This window comes from Salvelinus sp. IW2-2015, linkage group LG13 (genome assembly GCF_002910315.2).
Source record: "Salvelinus sp. IW2-2015 linkage group LG13, ASM291031v2, whole genome shotgun sequence".
Classification (NCBI taxonomy): Eukaryota; Metazoa; Chordata; class Actinopteri; order Salmoniformes; family Salmonidae; genus Salvelinus; species Salvelinus sp. IW2-2015.
The window spans coordinates 42967138-42988532 of record NC_036853.1 but is presented as its reverse complement, the minus strand read 5'-3'; the positions used below and the strand labels follow the sequence as shown (position 1 = coordinate 42988532).

The following is a 21395-nucleotide window of genomic DNA, read 5'->3' as shown; positions in this document are numbered from 1 at the left end:
CGTGCATCTTATGTATGTGCTGCTCTGTTTTGAGCCAGCTGCAGCTTTGCTAGGTCTTTCTTTGCCGCACTTCACCATATTACCGGACGGACAGTAATCAAGGTGGGACAAGCCTTAACAACTTGTACAGTTGATTTTTGTATAAACATTTATTTATTTTTTTATAACATACACCATTTCCCCATCTTCACAACTTTGTCAATATGACTTAATAATTGACCATCCAATGTTATACCTAGGAGCTCGCTTCTTCAACCTACTCAGGTTGAAGAAGCACAACTCCAGTTGAGGTTTAGGTCTTACTGTTTTGAAGCAAATAAAATTATTTTAGTTTTTGATGTATTTAAGACTAGTTTATTATTAACCACCCATTCTGATACTAACTCTTTATTTAGAATTTCAGTGAGCTCACTGGCTTTTGAGTGCTGACATGTTAAGTGTGGAATCATCCGCATACATAGTCATTTTAGCTTCGTGTAAGACCTGTGGCAAATCATTTGTAAAAATAGAGAAGTGTAACGGACCAAGGCAACTGCCCTGAGGGACACTGCACTGTACATATCTGACGTTAGAGAAACAGCCATTGAACACTGGGTTCTATTGGCTAAATAACTATCCAACCATGTGATTGCAAAGTCATAGCAAGTGAGTTTCTTCAATAACAATTTATGATCAATCATAGAGGCTACACTGAAATCTAACAATACAGCTCCAACTATCATCTTATTATCCATTTATTTTAACCAATCTTTCATCTTAGTCAATGCAGTACTAGTTGAGTGCCCTACTCTATATGCATGCTGAAATTCAGTAAACTTGTTCTCTGAAGAATGACCTTGTGTGGCTCAATTGGTAGAGCAGGGCACTTGCAACGCCTGGATTGTGGGTTCGATTTGCACGGGTGACCAGTACAAATGAAAATGTATCCACCGCTCTGGATAAGAGCGTCTGCTAAATGATTAAATGTAAAATGTATTTGGTCAAACACAATTTTCTCCATCAGTTTACTAAGAACAGGCAGCAAACTGATTGGACGGCTGTTAGAGCCAGCAAGTGTGCTTTACTATTTTTAGGCAGTGGAATTACTTGAGCTTCCTTCCACACCTGTGGACACATGCTTGGTGACTCAATTTGCAGATAAATGGTTTGCAGTCATATAATACAATTATAATATCACCCATAAAATTATTCAGAACAAACAAGGACCAGAAAACAGGTAAGGAGTTGGTAGTTTATAAATGTTATCAGAAACATCCTATATACAATTCTACGCTATCAGAACAACCAGTAGGGCCGACATTCAATGCAAGGTGCTTTATTGTGCAGCGAACTACACAGCCGACAATGCTCTTTTTAATGGCATATTCCCAGACATTTGTGGAGATTGTCACGCTATAACGCATTTTCTACCATGAGAGCTACTTTTTTATTTTTTATGTTTAGATTTTTTTGCATTTTCACTCTCAAAAATAAAATTGTTCATATAGAAACATAATTGAATGTTCTGAGTCCATGGCAATGCTTAAATCTGGAAGAAACAWAAAAATCCATGTTGTGTAATTACCCTTTTAATTGCGTATCTAACGAGTGAGGAATGTGTACTGCTGCTGCTCATTTCATGGCAAAGTTTGCAAATAATAGATACAAATTATATACTTATGATAATAGAGAAGGTTTTGGGGAAAGTATTTCTAGCTACACACAGAGTGATAGACAAACGCACCACACAGACACAGGCAATATTACTGGAAATTAATATGATATTGTGTTAGGTTTGGGTTTTTAATCCAATAGTGGCTGACCAGGGGTTTGATAATGTCAATGCTACATTGACTAGATAGTAGCTGGGAGCTTGCGGTGTCTGATACTTGTGAGATTTGTTTATGACCGTTTGCAGTGAAACACATAAATTGCATGTACTTTCAGAATTGTTTGGCGAGCTACTCCTAGGTGGGCTGCGAGCTACTGGCACCTTGCGATCGACCTGTTGGAGACCCCTGCTATAGGCCACCTTGCATTGAATAGGCCTAGGTAATTAGGAAAAACCTCTGTTTTATAAAGTGAATTAACAGCCAGTAATTGAAATTGAGGATTGTACTGAATTTCATTTTTTTTTAATTTAGCCTTTATTTAACCAGGCAAGTCAGTTAAGAACAATTCTTATTTACAATGACTGCCTACCCCGGCCAAACTCTAACCCGGACGACAATGGGCAAATTGTGCGCCGCCCTATGGGACTCCCAATCTCGGCCGGTTGTGATACAGCCTGGAATCAAACCAGGGTCTGTAGTGACTCCTCTAGCACTAAGATGCAGTGCCTTAGATCGCTGAACTACTCAGGAGCCCAATTACTGTATTACAAATGAGAAATTAACTGTTGGACAAGTATAACCTCCCTCTAATGCAGTCTTCTTCCATTCTGCTCCTGTAGACTCACAGGCTGGCAGGCTTTTGTTCCAGCCCAGCACCTCAACACACCTAATTCAACTAAGCATCAAGCCCTTGAATAGTTGAATGTGGTGGGTTCCCCCTGAGCTGGGGCAAAAGCCTGGTCACCCTGTGTCTCCATGAACAGAATTGAAGTTAAAAGCAYTTACCACTTAGTGGCTGACAAGCACAAATCTTTGAGGGACTCAAACTCAGTCATGGTTTGGAGCAGAAGCTCATCTGGGACATCATCCTCTGCCAAATCGCCTGTGGTTCTCTCGACATCCTCCAGGGCCTCCAGGTAAGCCTGGTCATCTCCCCAGGGATCGCGGTCTTCTCCCTGGGGAAGTGTTGCTGCCGAGCCCCCCAGGTACTTCTCCGCTGGGAGTGTCTGGCTAAGCTCGATGTTCCCCACATCGTCCATCAGATATGCCTGGTCCTCCTCATCCTGCCGCCAAATAGACAAACACACAGCTTAATAGCTTTATTTTTACTTTTGTTATTGTGGGATTATTTTTTTGAGATACAGATTCATGTAGCCAGAGGAAGTCAGGTACCCAACAGTCTCTTTCTGGTTCTTGTGGTGATGTAATTTTCTATTAAAATGGCCACAAGTGTGACTGAGGCAAATAAAACTTTTGTAGCAGTGAGGGGAACAGGTGCAGAACTCACCATTGTAATGAGGTAGCTGACGCAGATGTCCTGTGGTAATGGGTAACCTGGAAGAGTAATGACAGGTTTAAAAGGCACAATCTGTAAGATTTCCTGCTGTTCCAGTCATTTCAATTAATGACATACTGGTACACCAATCACCTAAAACACAGGTTCTTGATTGTGGTAATAAGACGACTTGTGTCAATAGTATTAGATCTATTCTATTTAATCAAAGTCAGCACCATTTTTACTTCAATACTATTTCAATTTTAACCAGCGCATACTAGAAGATCTGAAGCTCTTGCAAGCAGGGTCATGACACTTCTGGTACCAGACCTCCTGTTTAAGATCCACCAGAATCCTGTGGGGGAAGAAGAGAAAGAAAAGTCAGGGGGACAAAAGTAGGGTGTTAATCTCAAAAGTAAATTCCTTGTGTTGTGAGGAGGATGCAAGAGAAGGTCCTAGGGGAGGAATCAAGGATCTTCTCCTCAGATGCATTTTGAGGAGGTGGTCAAGGAAAGGAGGAATCAAGAAAATGTTAGAGATTCACCAAAGAGTATCAATATACTGACAAGAGACAGGATTGAGTGCTCTAACAATTGGAGCAGATTTAGAACATTCTAGCCAATGAGAGGGCAGATTTGCATGTGAACAACAGGCACAACACCAATATTAAAAAAAWWATAATCTCAAAGTTGCCGGGATGCCAAGGCTCCCCAAATTCTATCGATTGTGCTACCAGGGCTGGCAAAACCCTAGACCATTGTTATATGCGTCGCGGAAGTTAGAATAAGGCCCTCCCCCGCCCTCCCTTCGGAAAAGCTGACCACGACTCCATTTTGTTGCTTCCAGCCTATAGACAGAAATTAAAACAGGAAGCTCCCGCGCTCAGGTCTGTTCAACGCTGGTCCGACCAATCGGATTCTACGCTTCAAGATTGCTTCGATCACGTGGACTGGGATATGTTCCGCAAAGCGGCGAACAACAAAATTGACGAATACGCTGATTCGGTGTGCGAGTTTATTAACAAGTGCATCAGTGATGTTGTACCCACATGGTCTATTAAAAACATTCCCCAACCAGAAACTGTGGATTGATGGCAGCATTCGCGCAAAACTGAACGCGAGAACCACTGCTTTTAATCAGGGCAAGGTGACCGGAAACATGACCGAATACAAACAGTGTAGCTATGCCCTCCGCAAGGCAATCAAACAAGCTAAGCATCAGTACAGAGACAAAGTGGAGTCGCAATTCAACGGCTCAGACACGAGAGGTATGTGGCAGGGTCTACAGTCAATCACGGACTACAAAAGAAAAACCAGCCCCGTCGCGGATCACGGTGCCTTGCTCCCAGACAGACTAAAKAACTTTTTTGCTCGCTTTGGGGACAATACAGTGCCACTGACACGGCCCGCTACCAAAACCTGCGGGCTCTCCTTCACTGTAGCCAACGTGAGTAAAACATTTAAACGTGTTAACCCTCGCAAGGCTGCAGGCCCAGACGGCATCCCCGGCCGCGTCCTCAGAGCATGCGCAGACCAGCTGGCTGGTGTATTTACAGACATATTCAATCAATCCTTATCCCAGTCTGCTGTCCCCACATGTTTCAAGAGGGCCACCATTGTTCCTGTTCCCAAGAAAGCTAAGGTAATTGAGCTAAATGACTACCGCCCTGTAGCACTCACTTCTGTCATCATGAAGTGCTTTGAGAAACTAGTCAAGGACCATATCACCTCCACCCTACCTGACACCCTAGACCCACTCCAATTTGCTTACCGCCCCAATAGGTCCACAGACGACGCAATCGCCATCACACTGCACACTGCCCTAACCCATCTGGACAAGAGGAATACCTATGTAAGAATGCTGTTCATCGATTACAGCTCAGCATTTAACACCATAGTACCCTCCAAACTCGTCATTAAGCTCGAGACCCTGGGTCTCCACCCCGCCCTGTGCAACTGGGTCCTGGACTTCCTGACGGGCTGCCCCCAGGTGGTGAGGGTAGGAAACAACATCTCCACCCCGCTGATCCTCAACACTGGGTCCCCACAAGGGTGCGTTCTCAGCCCTCTCCTGTACTCCCTGTTCACCCATGACTGCGTGGCCATGCACGCCTCCAACTCAATCATCAAGTTTGCAGACAACACTACAGTGGTAGGCTTGATTACCAACAACAACGAGACGGACTACAGGGAGGAGGTGAGGGTCCTCGGAGTGTGGTGTCAGGAAAATAACCTCACACTCAATGTCAACAAAACAAAGGAGATGATCGTGGACTTCAGGAAACAGCAGAGGGAGCAGCCCCCTATCTACATTGACGGGACAGTAGTGGAGAGGGTGGAGAGTTTTAAGTTCCTCGGTGTACACATCACGGACAAACTGAAATGGTCCACCCACACAGACAGCGTGGTGAAGAAGGCGCAGCAGCGCCTCTTCAACCTCAGGAGGCTGAAGAAGTTCGGCTTGTCACCAAAAACACACAAACTTTTACAGATGCACAATCGAGAGCATCCTGTCGGGCTGTATCACCGCCTGGTACGGCAGCTGCTCCACCCATAACCGGAAGGCTCTCCAGAGGGTAGTGAGGTCTGCACAACGCATCACCGGGTGCAAACTACCTGCCCTCCAGGACACCTACACCACCCGATGTCACAGGAAGGCCAAAAAGATCATCAAGGACAACAACCAACCGAGCCACTGCCTGTTCACCCTGCTATCATCCAGAAGGCGAGGTCAGTACAGGTGCATCAAAGCTGGGACCGAGAGACTGAAAAACAGCTTCTATCCCAAGGCCATCAGACTGTTAAACAGCCATCACTAACATTGAGTGGATGCTGCCAACATACTGACTCAACTCCAGCCACTTTAATAATGGAAAAATTGATGTAATCAATTTATCACTAGCCTATTTATATTATATAATGTTCACATACCCTACATTACTCATCTCATATGTATATACTGTACGCTATACAATCTACTGCATCTTGCCATCTTGATGTAATTAAATGTATCACTAGCCACTTTAAACAATGCCACTTCATATGTTTTCATACCCTACATTACTCATCTCATATGTATATACTGTACTCTATACAATCTACTGCATCTTGCCATCTGCATCTAATGTATCACTAGCCACTTGACACAATGCCACTTTATATGTTTTCATACCCTACATTACTCATCTCATATGTATATACTGTACTCTATACCATCTACTGCATCTTGCCTATGCCGTTCGGCCATCACTCATTTATATATCTTTTTGTCATATTCGTATTATTCCATTACACTTGTGTGTATAAGGTAGTTGTGTAATTGTTAGGTTATATTACTTGTTAGATTACTGAATGGTTGGAACTAGAAGCACAAGCATTTTGCTACACTTGCATTAACACCTGCTAACCATGTGTATGTGACAATACATTTGATTTGATGTGTCCACTTACAGTGCATTCGGAAGTATTCAGACCCCTTGAATTTTTTGACCATTTCGTTACGTTACAGCCTATTCTTTTTTTGTCAATCTACACACAATACCCCATAATGCCAAAGCAAAACAGGTTTTTAAGAATGTTGAAAAAATGAACTGAACTATTATATCACATAAGTATTCAGACCCGTACTCAGTACTTTGTTGAATCAATCAATCAAATGTACAGTGGGGAGAACAAGTATTTGATACACTGCCGATTTTGCATGTTTTCCTACTTACAAAGCATGTAGAGGTCTGTAATTTTTTATCATATGTACACTTCAACTGTGAGAGACGGAATCTAAACCAAAAATCCAGAAAATCACATTGTATGATTTTTAAGTAATTAATTAGCATTTTATTGCATGACATAAGTATTTGATCACCTACCAACAAGTAAGAATTCCGGCTCTCACAGAAGTCTCCTCCTGTTCTCCACTCATTACCTGTATTAACTGCACCTGTTTGAACTCGTTACCTGTATAAAAGACACCTGTCCACACACTCAATCAACAGACTCCAACCTCTTCCACAATGGCCAAGACCAGAGAGCTGTGTAAGGACATCAGGGATAAAATTGTAGACCTGCACAAGGCTGGGATGGGCTACAGGACAATAGGCAAGCAGCTTGGTGAGAAGGCAACAAACTGTTGGCGAATTATTAGAAAATGGAAGAAGTTCAAGATGAAGGTCAATCCACCTCGTCTGGGGTTCCATGCAAGATCTCACCTCGTGGGGCATCAATGATCATGAGGAAGGTGAGGGATCAGCCCGAACTACACGGCAGAACCTAGTCAATGACCTGAGAGAAGCTGGGACCACAGTCTCAAAGAAAACCATTAGTAACACACTACGCGTCATGGATTAAAATCCTGCAGCGCACGCAAGGTCCCCCTGCTCAACCCAGCGCATGTAGGCCCGTCTGAAGTTTGCCAATGACCATCTGGATGATCCAGAGGAGGAATGGGAGAAGGTCATGTGGTCTGATGACCAAAATATAGAGCTTTTTGGTCTAAACTCCACTCGCGGTGTTTGGAAGAAGAGAAGGATGAGTACAACCCCAAGAACATCATCCCAACCGTGAACCATGGAGGTGGAAACATCATTCTTTGGGATGCTTTTCTGCAAAGGGGACAGGACGACTGCGCCGTATTGAGGGGAGGATGGATGGGGCATGTATCGCGAGATCTTGGCCAACAACCTCCTTCCTCAGTAAGAGCATTGAAGTGGGTCGTGGCTGGGTCTTCCAGCATGACAGCGACCCGAAACACACAGCCAGGGCAACTAAGGAGTGGCTCCGTAAGAAGCATCTAAAGGTCCTGGAGTGGCCTAGCCAGTCTCCAGACCTGAACCCAATAGATAATCTTTGGAGGGGCTGAAAGTCCGTATTGCCCAGCGACAGCCCGAAACTGAGGATCTGGAGAAGGTCTGTATGGAGGAGTGGGCCAAAATCCTGCTGCAGTGTGTGCAAACCTGGTCAAGAACTACAGGAAACGTATGATCTCTGTAATTGCAAACAAAGGTTTCTGTACCAAATATTAAGTTCTGCTTTTCTGATGTATCAAATACTTATGTCATGCAATAAAATGCAAATTAATTACTTAAAAATCATACAATGTGATTTTCTGGATTTTTATTTTAGATTTGTCTCTCACAGTTGAAGTGTACCTATGATAAAAATGACAGAACTCTACATGCTTTGTAAGTAGGAAAACCTGCAAAATCGGCAGTGTATCAAATACTTGTTCTCCCCACTGTATTTATAAAGTCCTTCTTACATCAGCTGATGTCACAAAGTGCTGTATAGAAACCCAGCCTAAAACCCCAAACAGCAAGCAATGCAGGTGTAGAAGCACGGTGGCTAGGAAAATCTTTAGAAAGGCCAGAACCTAGGAAGAAACCTAGAGAGGAACCAGGCTATGAGGGGTGGCCAGTCCTGAAGCACCTTTGGCAGCGATTACAGCCTCGAGTCTTCTTGGGTATGACGCTACAAGTTTGGCACACCTGTATTTGGGGAGTTTCTACCATTCCAATCTGCAGATCCTCTCAAGCTCTGTCTGGTTGGATGGGGAGCGTCGCTGCACAGCTATTTTCAGGTCTCTCCAGATGTTCGCTCGGGTTCAAGTGCGGGCTCTGGCTGGGCCACTCAAGGACATTCCTGCGTTATCTTGGATGTGTGCTTATGGTCGTTGTCCTGTTGGAAGGTGAACCTTCGCCACAATCTGAGGTCCTGAGCAGGTTTTCATCAAGGATTTCTCTGTACTTTGCTCTGTTCATCTTTCCCTCGATCCTGACTAGTCTCCCAGTCCCTGCTGCTGAAAAACATCTCCACCACCATAATTCACCGTAGGGATGGTGTCAGGTTTTCTCCAGACGTGAAGCTTGGCATTCAGGTCAAAGAGTTCAATCTTGGTTTCATCAGACCAGAGAATCTTGTTTCTTATGGTCTGAGAGTCCTTTAGGTGCCTTTTGGCAAAGTCCAAGCGGGCTGTATTTGTATTTATTACGGTTGCCAAAGCAGCAGCTAATCTTCTTGGGGTCCAGCAAAATTAAGGCAGTTTATACAATTTAAAAAAAACATTACAATACATTCACAACACACTGTGTGCCCTCACTCTCTTTGCTTTAACTCGCACCCATGGGACACTCTGGCTAATTAGTGTGTGTGTGTATGTGTGTGTGTGTACCAATGTTTGTGTTGCTTCACAGTCCCTGCTGTTCCATAAGGTGTTTTTTTAAATCTGTTTTTAAAATCTAATTCTACTGCTTGCGTCAGTTACTTGATGTGGACTAGTAGCTTCCCCCCAGGCCTGAGGGCACACGCTCTCTAGTAGGCTTAAATTGAAGATGAGGCAAATAGGAGTGTCATGTGCCTTTTACTGAGGAGTGGCTTCCATCTGGCCACTCTATCATTGGTGGAGTGCTGCAGAGATGATTGTTCTTCTGGAAGGCTCTCCCATCTCCACAGAGAAACTCTGGAGCTCTGTCAGAGTGACCATCGGGTTCTTAGTCACCTCCCTGACCAATGCCCTTCTCCCCTGATTGCGCAGTTTGGGCGGGCGGCCAGCTCTAGGAAGAGTCATGGTGGTTCCAAACTTCTATTTAAGAATGATGGAGGCCACTGTCTTCTTGGGGACCTTCAATGCTGCAGACATTTTGTGGGACACTTCCCCAGATCTGTGCCTCRACACAATCCTGTCTCGGAGCTCCAAGTACAATTCCTAGATCTCATGGCTTGGTTTTTGCTCTGACATGCACTGTTAACTGTGGGACCTTATGTAGACAGGTGTGTGCCTTTACAAATCATGCACAATCAATTGAATTGACCACAGGTGGACTCCAATCAATTTGCAGAAACATCGCAAGGATGATCAATGGAAACAGGATGCACCTGAGCTCAATTTTGAGTCWCATAGCAAAGGGTCTGAATACTTGTATATATGTAAATAAGGTATTTCTGTTTTTAATTTAATAAAATGTCTAAAACCTGTTTTCGCTTTGTCATTATGGGGTATTGTGTGTAGATTGATGAAAATTGTAATTTCATACATTTTAGAATAAGGCTGTAACTTAACAAAATGTGGAAAAAGGGAAGGGATCTGAATACCTTCGAATGCACTGTTTATCAGTACATTTGTAACAACCTAAATATTCCGAAACTTCTATTCAATCAAATAAGCCTCAAGTAGCAAATTAGCAATTAAATTTTATGTTGACCAAACAACACTCTTCCATTGACCACTATACAAACAATCCCCACTCCCACTGCTTAACGCTATATTTTTTATATTCTCGCTTCGCCTCTTCCTCTCTGGATGCAGTAACAAAGGGCTTTATCGGGATGCATTTAAAATGGCTTCCTCTCCTTCAACTGCACTGATCTGAAAGAACAGGATAGGTGGAAAGAACATGGTGGCCACCTATAGGGCTATTTGCTTTCACCCGTCTAGTTATTTTAGATCAATACATAATCCAGTAAGGAGAAAAGGAGAGGAAGGAAGGATGACACTTTGGACTACTGAGACAGATAGATCCCCTCAATTCCAAACTAGACACTCACATGATGTTGTTGCTTTTGTGGAACCGGTCAACATTCTGACACCAGCGGTACTTTAGGATGTCGTAGACAAGTAACTGCTCTGAAACAAAGTAATTCCACCGTCGTATGCCTGTTAGGGAAAATATTGGAAACGTTTATATTTCAACACTTCAACTTGGTTAATTTGATACACTACAGATCTTTGTAATGCAGCAGCAGTTAGATTGTTTTATTACATACAGTGCATCTAAAATAATACATATAAAGTATTTATCTAACAGCTGCTTAAAACTTACTTCCTTGGATGCCATCCTTTTTCACCACAGAAAGAACAAAGTTGTCCACTTCTTTGTGGGGAGAACACTGGTAGCCTCCCAAAGAGTCTTACATTGAAGGATGACAAACAAAACAATATCTTTCATAGAAGACAGAAAGGCTATTAAATTCAATAACCGCTGTTTTTTTCAGTCAAAACCAGTATTAGCCAGAAGTTTAACATTGGCAATGAAATCTCCATACCTGGGTCAAATACATATGTCATATTCCTTAAAATGCTAGACGTGAGCTTGACATAGCCTGCCTGGCGCAATGGAATAGTCCCAAAAGTGCAAACTCAAAGTTGTATTCATCTGTGTCTGTATATATACAGTACCAGTCAAAAGTCATCAAAACTATGAAATAACACATATGGAGTCATGTAGTAACCAAAAAAGTGTTAAACAAACAAAATATATTTTATATTTGAGATTCTTCAAAGTAGCCAACCTTTGCCTTGACAGCTTTGCACAAAGTATTCATACCCCTTGACTTATTTCACATTTTGTTGTTACAGCCTGAAATAAAAAGTATTAAATAGATTTTTTTCTCACCCATCTACACACAATACTTCACAATGACAAAGTGAAAAWRWWTTTAAWTTTTTTTTGGCACATTTAATTAAAATAAAATGCAGAAATAAATAACATAAGTATTCACACCCCTGAGTCTTTCTGGGTATGTCTAAGAGCTTTCCACATCTGGATTGTGTAACATTTGCACATTATTTTCAAAATTCTTTCAGCTCTGTCCAACTGGTTGTTGATCATTGCTAGACAACCATTTTCAGGTCTTGCCAAAGATTTTAAAGTAGATTTAAGTCAAATATGTAACTTGGCCACTCAGGAACATTCACTGTCTTCTTGGTAAGCACCTCCAGTGTAGATGTAGCCTTGTGTTTTAGGTTATTGTCGTGGTGAAAGGTGAATTAATCTCCCAGTGTCTGGTGGAAAGCAGAATGAACGAGGTTTTCCTCTAGGATTTTGCCTATTTTTTTATTATGTACATGCTTCCTTCTTTTCACTTTGTCATTTAGGTTAGTATTGTGGAGTTACTACAATGTTGTTGATCCAGCCTCAGTTTTCTCCTGTCACAGGTCTTTAAACTCTGTAACTGTTTTAAAGTCACCATTGGCCTCATGGTGAAATCCGTGAGTGGTTTCCTTCCTATCCGGCCACTGAGTTGGGATGGACGCCTTTATCTTTGTAGTGACTCGGTGTATTGACACACCATCCAAAGCCTAATTAATAACTTCACCATGCTCAAAGGGATATTCAATGTCTGCTTTATTTTTAAAACATTTTTTAAGACCTCTCTACCAATAGGTGCACTATTTTGCGAGGGATTAGAAAACCTCCCTGGTTGAATCTGTGTTTGAAATTCATTGCTCGACTGAGGGGTCATACAATTATGTGTGGGGTACAGAGATGAGGTAGTATGGTTTTAAACACCATTATTGCACACAGTGCGTCCATGCAACTTATTATGCGAGTTGTTAAGCAAATTGTTATGAACTGATTTAGGCTTGCCATAACAAAGGGGTTGAATACCTATTGACTCAAGACATTTCAGCTTTTAATTTGTAAACATTTCTAAAAACATAATTCCATGACATTATGGGGTATTATGTATAGACCAGTGACAAATAATCTCATATTTTATAGAATGATTCACCTGGTTTGGGTGAGGTCATTAACAACTTTTCTCGCACGTACACAACACACACACAGCTCTGTCCTCTGTGGGTCAGTACCTGAAACACAGTGTGAAGTCGAACCCAGCTGAGCATGAGGCTTGGGGCATATCCCGTCCCTCTCGTCATGGAGGTCCCATGTCAGAATCTTCTGACCGGTGAAACTGCAGACCAATATTGAAATAGACATAATTTATTTACATTAGATTAAACACAAATGTTATCCTAGCCACACATCATGCAGCATGTCAGAATATTAAGCATGTTGAATAGTCAAGCACTTCCATCTCAATCCAAATGTTAATCTTCAACACACACCCCTGCTCTTCCTTCCTCCCACTTAATGTCGCATGACGAAACCAGCATTCAGTGGGCTTGTGTGATAGCATTTTTTTTAATGATTTCAACCAGCTTTGCCAGGTCAGTACACAGTCAAGTCACCTGTAGTTCTGGGGTAAAGTTTCCTCTAGGTACAGATTTAGGATCACCATCCCCTGAGACATCCCAATAAATGCCAACCTGCCCAGTACTGGGGAAAATGCTAAACTGACCCAAGATCAGCATCTAGGGGCAACTCCACCCTTCACTTCATCTGTACCTTACGTTGCTGATTAAGGAGGACTGGAACAAGCTCTCCTCTGCAGAGACGTTCCTTTTAGGCTTGGTGATGAACTTGTTGTCCTCTGCAACAGTGAAGGCTGCATTCTTCCCCACCTTAGATGACTTGTAGAGACGGAAGTTTCTGTTCTTGGTGTACACACCTACATTTCATCCATTGTAACATAAATTAACACAAACAAGTGGAAATTAGTATTACTGACACAATTTACAATGCATTGACAAGATAAATCAAATTCCATACAACTACAGACTGGTTGTAAAAATAAATAAAAAATAGATGGACAAACACAGCAATAAAACAGAGATATAATCATCTAAAACAGAACAAAATACAAAGATAACAATGATTAGTTCTCAATGCTTGTATCTACTTCAGCCTCATTTGAAAGTAAAGGTAAAATTGACTTTCAAGATACTTTAGGTGACACTTACCGAGGTCAACAAAAAGCCCATCCTGTCCGTCCTTGTTTTTCACCAACAGGAAGCTGAGGTCTCTCACTTCCTGTCTGGGCCTCTTGGTCTGTGGACTTCCAATCAGCCCCCTAATAATAATAATAATAATAATACATAGGATTTACAGTCAGGTTCATAATTATTGGTACCCTTGATAAAGATAACCATAAAAAGACTGTATAAGATAAATAATACAAATACTGAGCTATATTGTATGCTCAATTTAATTCATTTTTTTTTTAAATGATATTATTTTATAATAATACAACTGCACAGGGAAAGAGATTTTGTTTAATAAAAAAGATAGGGGTCAAAATTATTGGCACCCCCGTTTTCAATGTATGGAGTATAACAAAACTGAGCCTTTTTCGAAAATGTTTAATGAGATTGGAGAACACGTTGGGAAGGATCTTAGACCATTCCTCCATACAGAGTCTTTCAAGATCCTTGATATCCTTTGTCTGCTCTTATGGATTGCCCTCTTCAATCCAATCTTATTAAACATTTTAGAACGAGGCTCAGTTTTGCTATCCTCACAAAGGGAGGGTGCTAGAGTACTGAAAAGAGGGGTGCCAATTATWTTGACCCCTATATTTGAGAATTTTTGTATTACTTGTTAAACAAAATATATTTCACTGAGCAATTGTATTAGTATAAAATATAATATCCCCATTATATGGAACATGCCATATATCTCAGTATTTGTATTATTTATTTTATACAGTATTTTTTGCTTATATTTATCAACGGTGCCAATTATTATGGACCTGACTTTTCTAAACCCTTAAGTATTGTGTTGTAGTATTGAATGTATCTCAATTAGTTTCTTAGTTACTAATTGGGTTAAATCCCTTAGAATTATAAGATAATGTTACCAAAATTTGTTTTAGAACAGACCTTTTGCCACTGTCCTCTGTGACTCCACCCATGTCATTCTCAAGTTCACTTCCCCTCCTATGCACGCTCAGCACTGGCTGCAGAATCAGATGGATAAATTTCCCTTTAAAAAAGACAAAATGCATACTTGATTTACTGATGAGAGATATTTTTTAAATCAGCACAAGCCTACATTGATTAGAAAACAATGCATTTTATTTTCTACATCCAATATAAAGCAATAATATTGTGAAGATGAGTTTAATATCTATACTGAACAAGAATATAAATGCAACAATTTCATTGATTTGACTGAGTTACAGTATTTCATATGAGGAAATCAGTCAATTGAAATAAATAAATTAGGCCCTAATCTATGAATTTCACATGACTGGGAATACAGATATGCATATGTTGGTCACAAAAAAAATGGGCCTCACAATGGGCCTCAGGATCTCATCACTGTATTGTTGTGCATTCAAATTGCCATCGATAAAATCAAATTGCGTTTGTGGTCCGTAGCTTATGCCTGCCCATACCATAACCCCACCCCCACAATGGGGCACTGTTCACAACAGCAAACTGCTCGCCCATACGACGCAATACACGTGGTCTGCAGATTTGAGGCCGGTTGGACATACTGCCAAATAATCTCTAAAAAGACGTTGGAGGCGGCTAATGGTAGAGGAATTAACATTAAATTCTCTGGCAACTGCTCAGGTGGACATTCCTGCAGTCAGCATGCCAACAGAACATTTCTGGGATCTTTGAATTCAGCTCATGAAACATGGGACCAACACTTTACATGTTGCATTTATATTTTTGTTCAGTGTATACAGTTGAAGTCGGTTGGTGTCATTAAAACTCGTTTTTCAACCACTCCACAAATGAATTGTTAACAAACTATAGTTTTGGTAAGTCGGTTAGGACATCTACTTTGTGCATGACACAAGTCATTTTTCCAACAATTGTTTACAGACAGATAATTTCACTTATAATTCACTGTATCACAATTCCAGTGGGTCAGAAGTTTACATACACTAAGTTGACTGTGCCTTTAAACAGCTTGGAAAATTCCAGAAAATGATGTCATGGCTTTAGAAGCTTCTGATAGGCTAATTGACATCATTTGAGTCAATTGGAGGTGTACCTGTGGATGTATTTCAAGGCCTACCTTCAAACTCAGTGCYTCTTTGCTTGACATCATGGGAAAATCAAAAGAAATCAGCCAAGACCTCMGAAWAAAAATTGTAGACCTCCACAAGTCTGGTTCATCCTTGGGAGCAATTTCCAAATGCCTGAAGGTACCACGTTCATCTGTACAAACAATAGTACGCAAGTATAAACACCATGGGACCACGCAGCCGTCATACCGCTCAGGAAGGAGACGCGTTCTGTCTCCTAGAGATGAACGTACTTTGGTGCGAAAAGTGCAAATCAATCCCAGAACAAAAGCAAAGGACCTTGTGAAGATGCTGGAGGAAACAGGTACAAAAGTATCTATATCCACAGTAAAACAAGTCCTATATCAACATAACCTGAAAGGCCGCTCAGCAAGGAAGAAGCCACTGCTCCAAAAAAAGCCAGGCTGTGGTTTGCAACTGCACATGGGGACAAAGATTGTACTTTTTGGAGAAATGTCCTCTGGTCTGATGAAACAAAAATTGAACTGTTTGGTCATAATGACCATCGTTATGTTAGGAGGAAAAAGGGGGAGGCTTGCAAGCCGAAGAACCCATCCCAACCGTGAAGCACAGGGGTGGCAGCATCATGCTGTGGGGGTGCTTTGCTGCTGGAGGGACTGGTGCACTTCACAAAATAGATGGCCTCATGAGGGAGGACAATTATATGGATATATTGAAGCAACATCTCAAGACATCAGTCAGGAAGTTAAAGCTTGGTCGCAAATGGGTCTTCCAAATGGACAATTACCCCAAGCATACTTCCAAAGTTGTGGCAAAATGGCTAAAGGACAACAAAGTCAAGGTATTGAAGTGGCCATCACAAAGCCCTGACCTCAATCCTATAGAAATTTGTGGGCAAAACTGAAAAAGTGTGTGTGAGCAAGGAGGCCTAMAAACCTGATTCAGTTACACCAGCTCTGTCAGGAGGAATGGGCCAAAATTCACCCAACTTATTGTGGGAAGCTTGTGGAAGGCTACCCAAAATGTTTGACCCAAGTTCAACAATTTAAAGGTAATGCTACCAAATACTAATTGAGTGTATGTAAACTTCTGACCCACTGGGAATGTGATGAAATAAATAAAATGTGAAATAAATCATTCTCTCTACTATTATTCTGACATTTCACATTCTTAAAATAAAGTGGTGATCCTAACTGACCTAAGACAGGGAATTTTTACTAGGATTAAATGTCAGGAATTGTGAAAAACTGAGTTTAAACGTATTTGGCTAAGGTGTATGTAAACTTCCGACTTCAACTGTATATCTCTATCTACGGTCTCGTTTCCACTTTTTTCATCAGAGACAGTAGGAGATTACGTACCAACATGTAGGTTATCCTTAAAAGCTGCATTTGGTAAAATGAAGATGAGATGGCGACTGAATTTTTCCTCTGTGCTGGAGTCAAGGTTCAGAACATCTTTCCCAGAGCACTCAATCCCATACACCTCCTCCAGCTTCTCACACACATACTGTAAACACACAGGAGAAAACAGCGTTACCAAATATAAATAAACATGTTGAATGTATGTACCATCGACATTAAAGGGTCAATCTGTGATTGCTACATCCATTTTTGGACTTTTAAATTAATTATATACACTACCGTTCAAAAGTTTGAGGTCACTTAGAAATGTCCTTGTTTTTGAAAGAAAAGCAWWRWWWAATTGTCCATTAAAATAACATCAAATTGATCAGAAATACAGGGTAGACATTGTTAATGTTGTAAATTACTTTTGTAGCTGGAAACGTCTGATTTTTTACATACATCAACATTGGCGTACAGAGGCCCATTGTCAGCAACCATCACTCCTGTGTTCCAATGGCACGTTGTGATAGCTAGTCCAAGTTTATCATTTTAAAAGGCTAATTGATCATTAGAAAACCCTTTTGCAATTATGTTAGCACAGCTGAAAACTGTTGTTCTGATTGAAGAAGCAATAAAACTGTCCTTCTTTAGACTAGTTGAGTATGTGGAGCATCAGCATCTGTGGGTTCGATTACAGGCTCAAAATGGCCAGAAACAAATAACTTTCTTCTGAAACTCGTCTGTCTATTCTTGTTCTGAGAAATGAAGGCTATTCCATGCGATAAATTGCCAAGAAACTGAAGATCTCGTACAATGCTGTGTACTACTCCCTTCACAGAACAGCGCAAACTGGCTCTAACCAGAATAGAAAGAGGAGTGGGAGGCCCCGGTGCACAACTGAGCAAGAAAACAAGTACATTAGAGTGTCTAGTTTGAGAAACAGACGCCTCACAAGTCCTAAACTGATAGCTTCATTAAATAGTACCTGCAACGTCAACAGTGAAGAGGCGACTCTGGGATGCTGGGCATTTAGACAGAGTTGCAAAGAAAAAGCCATATCTCAGTGGCCAATAAAAATAAAAGAAGATTAAGATGGGCAAAAGAACACAGACACTGGACAGAGGAAGATTGGAAAAAAAGTGTTATGGACAGACAAATCTAAGTTTGAGGTGTTCGGATCACAAAGAAGAACATTCGTGAGACGCAGAAAAAATGAAAAGATGCTGGAGGAGTGCTTGACACCATCTGTCAAGCATGGTGGAGGCAATGTGATGGTCAGGGGGTGCTTTGGTGGTGGTAAAGTGGGAGATTTGTACATGGTAAAAGGGATCTTAAAGAAGGAAGGCTATCACTCCATTTTGCAACGTCATGCCATACCCTGTATGCGCATAATTGGAGCCAATTTTGTCCTACAACAGGAACCCAAAGCACAGCTCCAAACTATACAATAACTATTTAGGGAAGAAGCAATCAGCTGGTATTCTGTCTATAATGGAGTGGCCAGCACAGTCACCGGACCTCAACCCTATTGAGCTGTTGTGGGAGCAGCTTGACCGTATGGTACGTAAGAAGTGCCCATCAAGCCAGTCCAACTTGTGGGAGGTGCTTCAGGAAGCATCGGGTGAAATCTCTTCAGATTACCTCAACGAATTGACAACTAGAATGCCAAAGGTCTGCAAGGCTGTAATTGCTGCAAATGGAGGATTCTTTGACGAAAGCCAAGTTTGAACGACACAATTATTATTTCAATTAAAAATCATTATTTATAACCTTGTCAACGTCTTGACTATATTTCCTATTCATTTTGCAACTAATTTCATATATGTTTTCATGGAAAACAAGGACATTTCTAAGTGACCCCAAACTTTTGAACGGTAGTATATATACCTATTGATTCTTGAAGAATATAACTTATGAGCGTAGTCCAACAGTCATACCATCAGAACCTAAAATATAAGCTAGTTTTTCTCCATTGTTTGTAAACAATGTAGTTGTAAACGAACACTGTATAGCCTCAAAACATGATTAAAATTATGCAAGGGAGTCTTTGCATCCCTACCTCTGTCTATGAATTTGAGAGTGGTTACATTAACATTTAATTCCTCAGAATGTACAGCAAAAAAATACTTTCTATGGATCACACTTTATTTGGACCATCAGTCATAAGGGCTACATAACACTGTCATAACAACTAAATAAAATTTGTCATAAACAGTCTTGGCAGCTGGCTTCACCTTATGGCAACTGACTTTACACTGTCATGCCACAAAGCATTAATTTGATTAGCCAGTTTGCTAGCTAGTTTGCCTAGCCAATAGACTGATCTAAACATTGTGTGTGTCATGTCAGTGTAAAGTAAATTGTCATAACAATGACATAACTAACACCATAAACAACATATTTGACCCAGGTCTATTTTGCACTTGAGCGGGAAGGAAGCATTCAATGTTTGCGTACCTGGATGAGGGAGGCCACCATGCACTTCCCATCAAAGCCCTTATTGGAGGGCCTGTGGAACTCCAAGTCAAAATATAGCTTGCAAACAGCCCCCTCTGGGATCACCTCATAGCAATGCATCAGAGATTGCCTGTAGGTACTAATTACAGTTGAAATTTAAAGGGTTGAAGTGCAGTAGTACCATTGATTAACAATCTTCAGTTATGACAAATAGGACTTTCTTATTTCTTAACTGCCTCTGAAGGTATAAATAAAGTTGTATAGAAGTAAATGGTGTAACCTTATACATACCTGTAGTAATGCCATAGCTCACTGTAACTGCTGACCAGGAAGATCCTCTGACCCATCTTTGCCTGTTCCTTCTCAAGTGMAAACACGTGTACGTCCTTTGAATTAGAGGGCAGTCAAAACTACAGTTAGCTGAAAACAATGTCATTTTTTCTGTTATTATGACCCATTGGGGCGGCAGCGTAGCCTAGTGGTTAGAGCGTTGGACTAATAACCGAAAGGTTGCAAGATCAAATCCCCGAGCTGACAAGGTACAAATCTGTCGTTCTGCCCCTGAACAAGGCAGTTAACCCACTGTTCCTAGGTCGTCATTGAAAATAAGAATTTGATCTTAACTGACTTGCCTAGTTAAATAAAGGTAATAAAAAATCAAATGGAAGGGCAATAAAATACACACATCACACAAAAGGACATAAAGTCCTCCGGACATACAGTAAGTAGCCTGCTCACAGATCTGTGTGTGCTGTCTTGTCAAATCCTATGGTCAATGTCAAACATGACAGCACAAACAGATCTGGCACCACATTACTCCAGACATGCTGGTGCATACCTCTCTGCAACTCTGTGCAAAGTTGATAGCCATACATTGACGAGGGAAGAGCTTCCATATGGAGGACGGCTGCCATGGCCGGGACAGCCTAGGTTTGTAGCATGAGGTCAAAGGACACTGCTGGAAGGACTGAGCTAATTGTTCCACCTTCTTCAATCTGTTTTCCCAATCACCCTTGTTCATCTTCTATGTGATGCTGGCTGCCACCACAGTCATTTCTGCATGTAAGAAATAAAATAGAACTATTTGATTACTTTAATGTAGTAGTGTCAGTGTTATTAATATCTAACTTAGCAATGATCAATATTGAAGGCATTACAATAGACCTATGGCTCCATCTCTGATTTTGAATTCACAACAATGTGATTGTTAAGCCCCATCATTATTAGGCCTAGCAGAGAATGGATGGAATGTGGCTGGAGAAATGTAGCTATTTAGGGCCACCTTTCAAATTCAGACACATTGGATGCAAGGACTGACAGCCCATGAGAATAACAAGATTGTTGTAGCTATATTCATAMATTTCTTTACAAGCATTCGATTGTGTATGAATTGGTACCAATTAAATGTGTATACAGCCTGATTAAATCAGACTAGCCATACACACTGCACATTTAGCCRGAGTTGAGTTTAATATGTCATGTTGTTAATGCTAGTACCACTAAAATGTATATTAATATGTAAAACCTGCTTAACGTTTGCTAACCTAAGCTAATTAGCTAGCTAGCTAACGTTACAGAATTCGATTTAAAGCAGGAACTGAATCTATCTACTTACAAGAACCCGTGTTGGAAAACGTTGTTTTGCAGCGAAATGTTACGTACTTCATGGAAGAACGTRTGGTGCGTTCCAGTGCGCTAGAAGTGTGCCTTACTATCCAAATAATTGAGCGCATGCTAAATTCGTGCAATATGGATATGAAATATTGCAAATGCATATAGCCCACCAATATGGAGCCACCATTTATATGTACACGTTTATTATTATCAATATTATCATATGGATCATGTGAGTTGTGGGGAAGTGTGGAAACCGAACGCCCCCTTGCAT

General features: G+C 41.1%; 1 protein-coding gene across 1 annotated transcript; it reads right to left on the bottom strand.

Annotated features, from left to right (window-relative positions):
- Window positions 1-1217: 1217 nt before the first annotated feature.
- Window positions 1218-21380, bottom strand: primpol (primase and polymerase (DNA-directed)). Its single transcript, XM_070446303.1, has 14 exons — window positions 21123-21380; window positions 20346-20563; window positions 19799-19893; window positions 19508-19646; window positions 17066-17213; window positions 14581-14683; window positions 13663-13772; window positions 13208-13370; window positions 12670-12773; window positions 10898-10984; window positions 10623-10731; window positions 3366-3442; window positions 3100-3146; window positions 1218-2875 (listed from the first exon to the last, which is right to left on the bottom strand). Exons 2-14 carry the CDS (start codon window positions 20526-20528, stop codon window positions 2594-2596), a joined length of 1647 nt encoding a protein of 548 aa, XP_070302404.1. The 5' UTR covers window positions 20529-20563; window positions 21123-21380; the 3' UTR covers window positions 1218-2593.
- Between the last annotated feature and the right edge of the window lie 15 nt (window positions 21381-21395).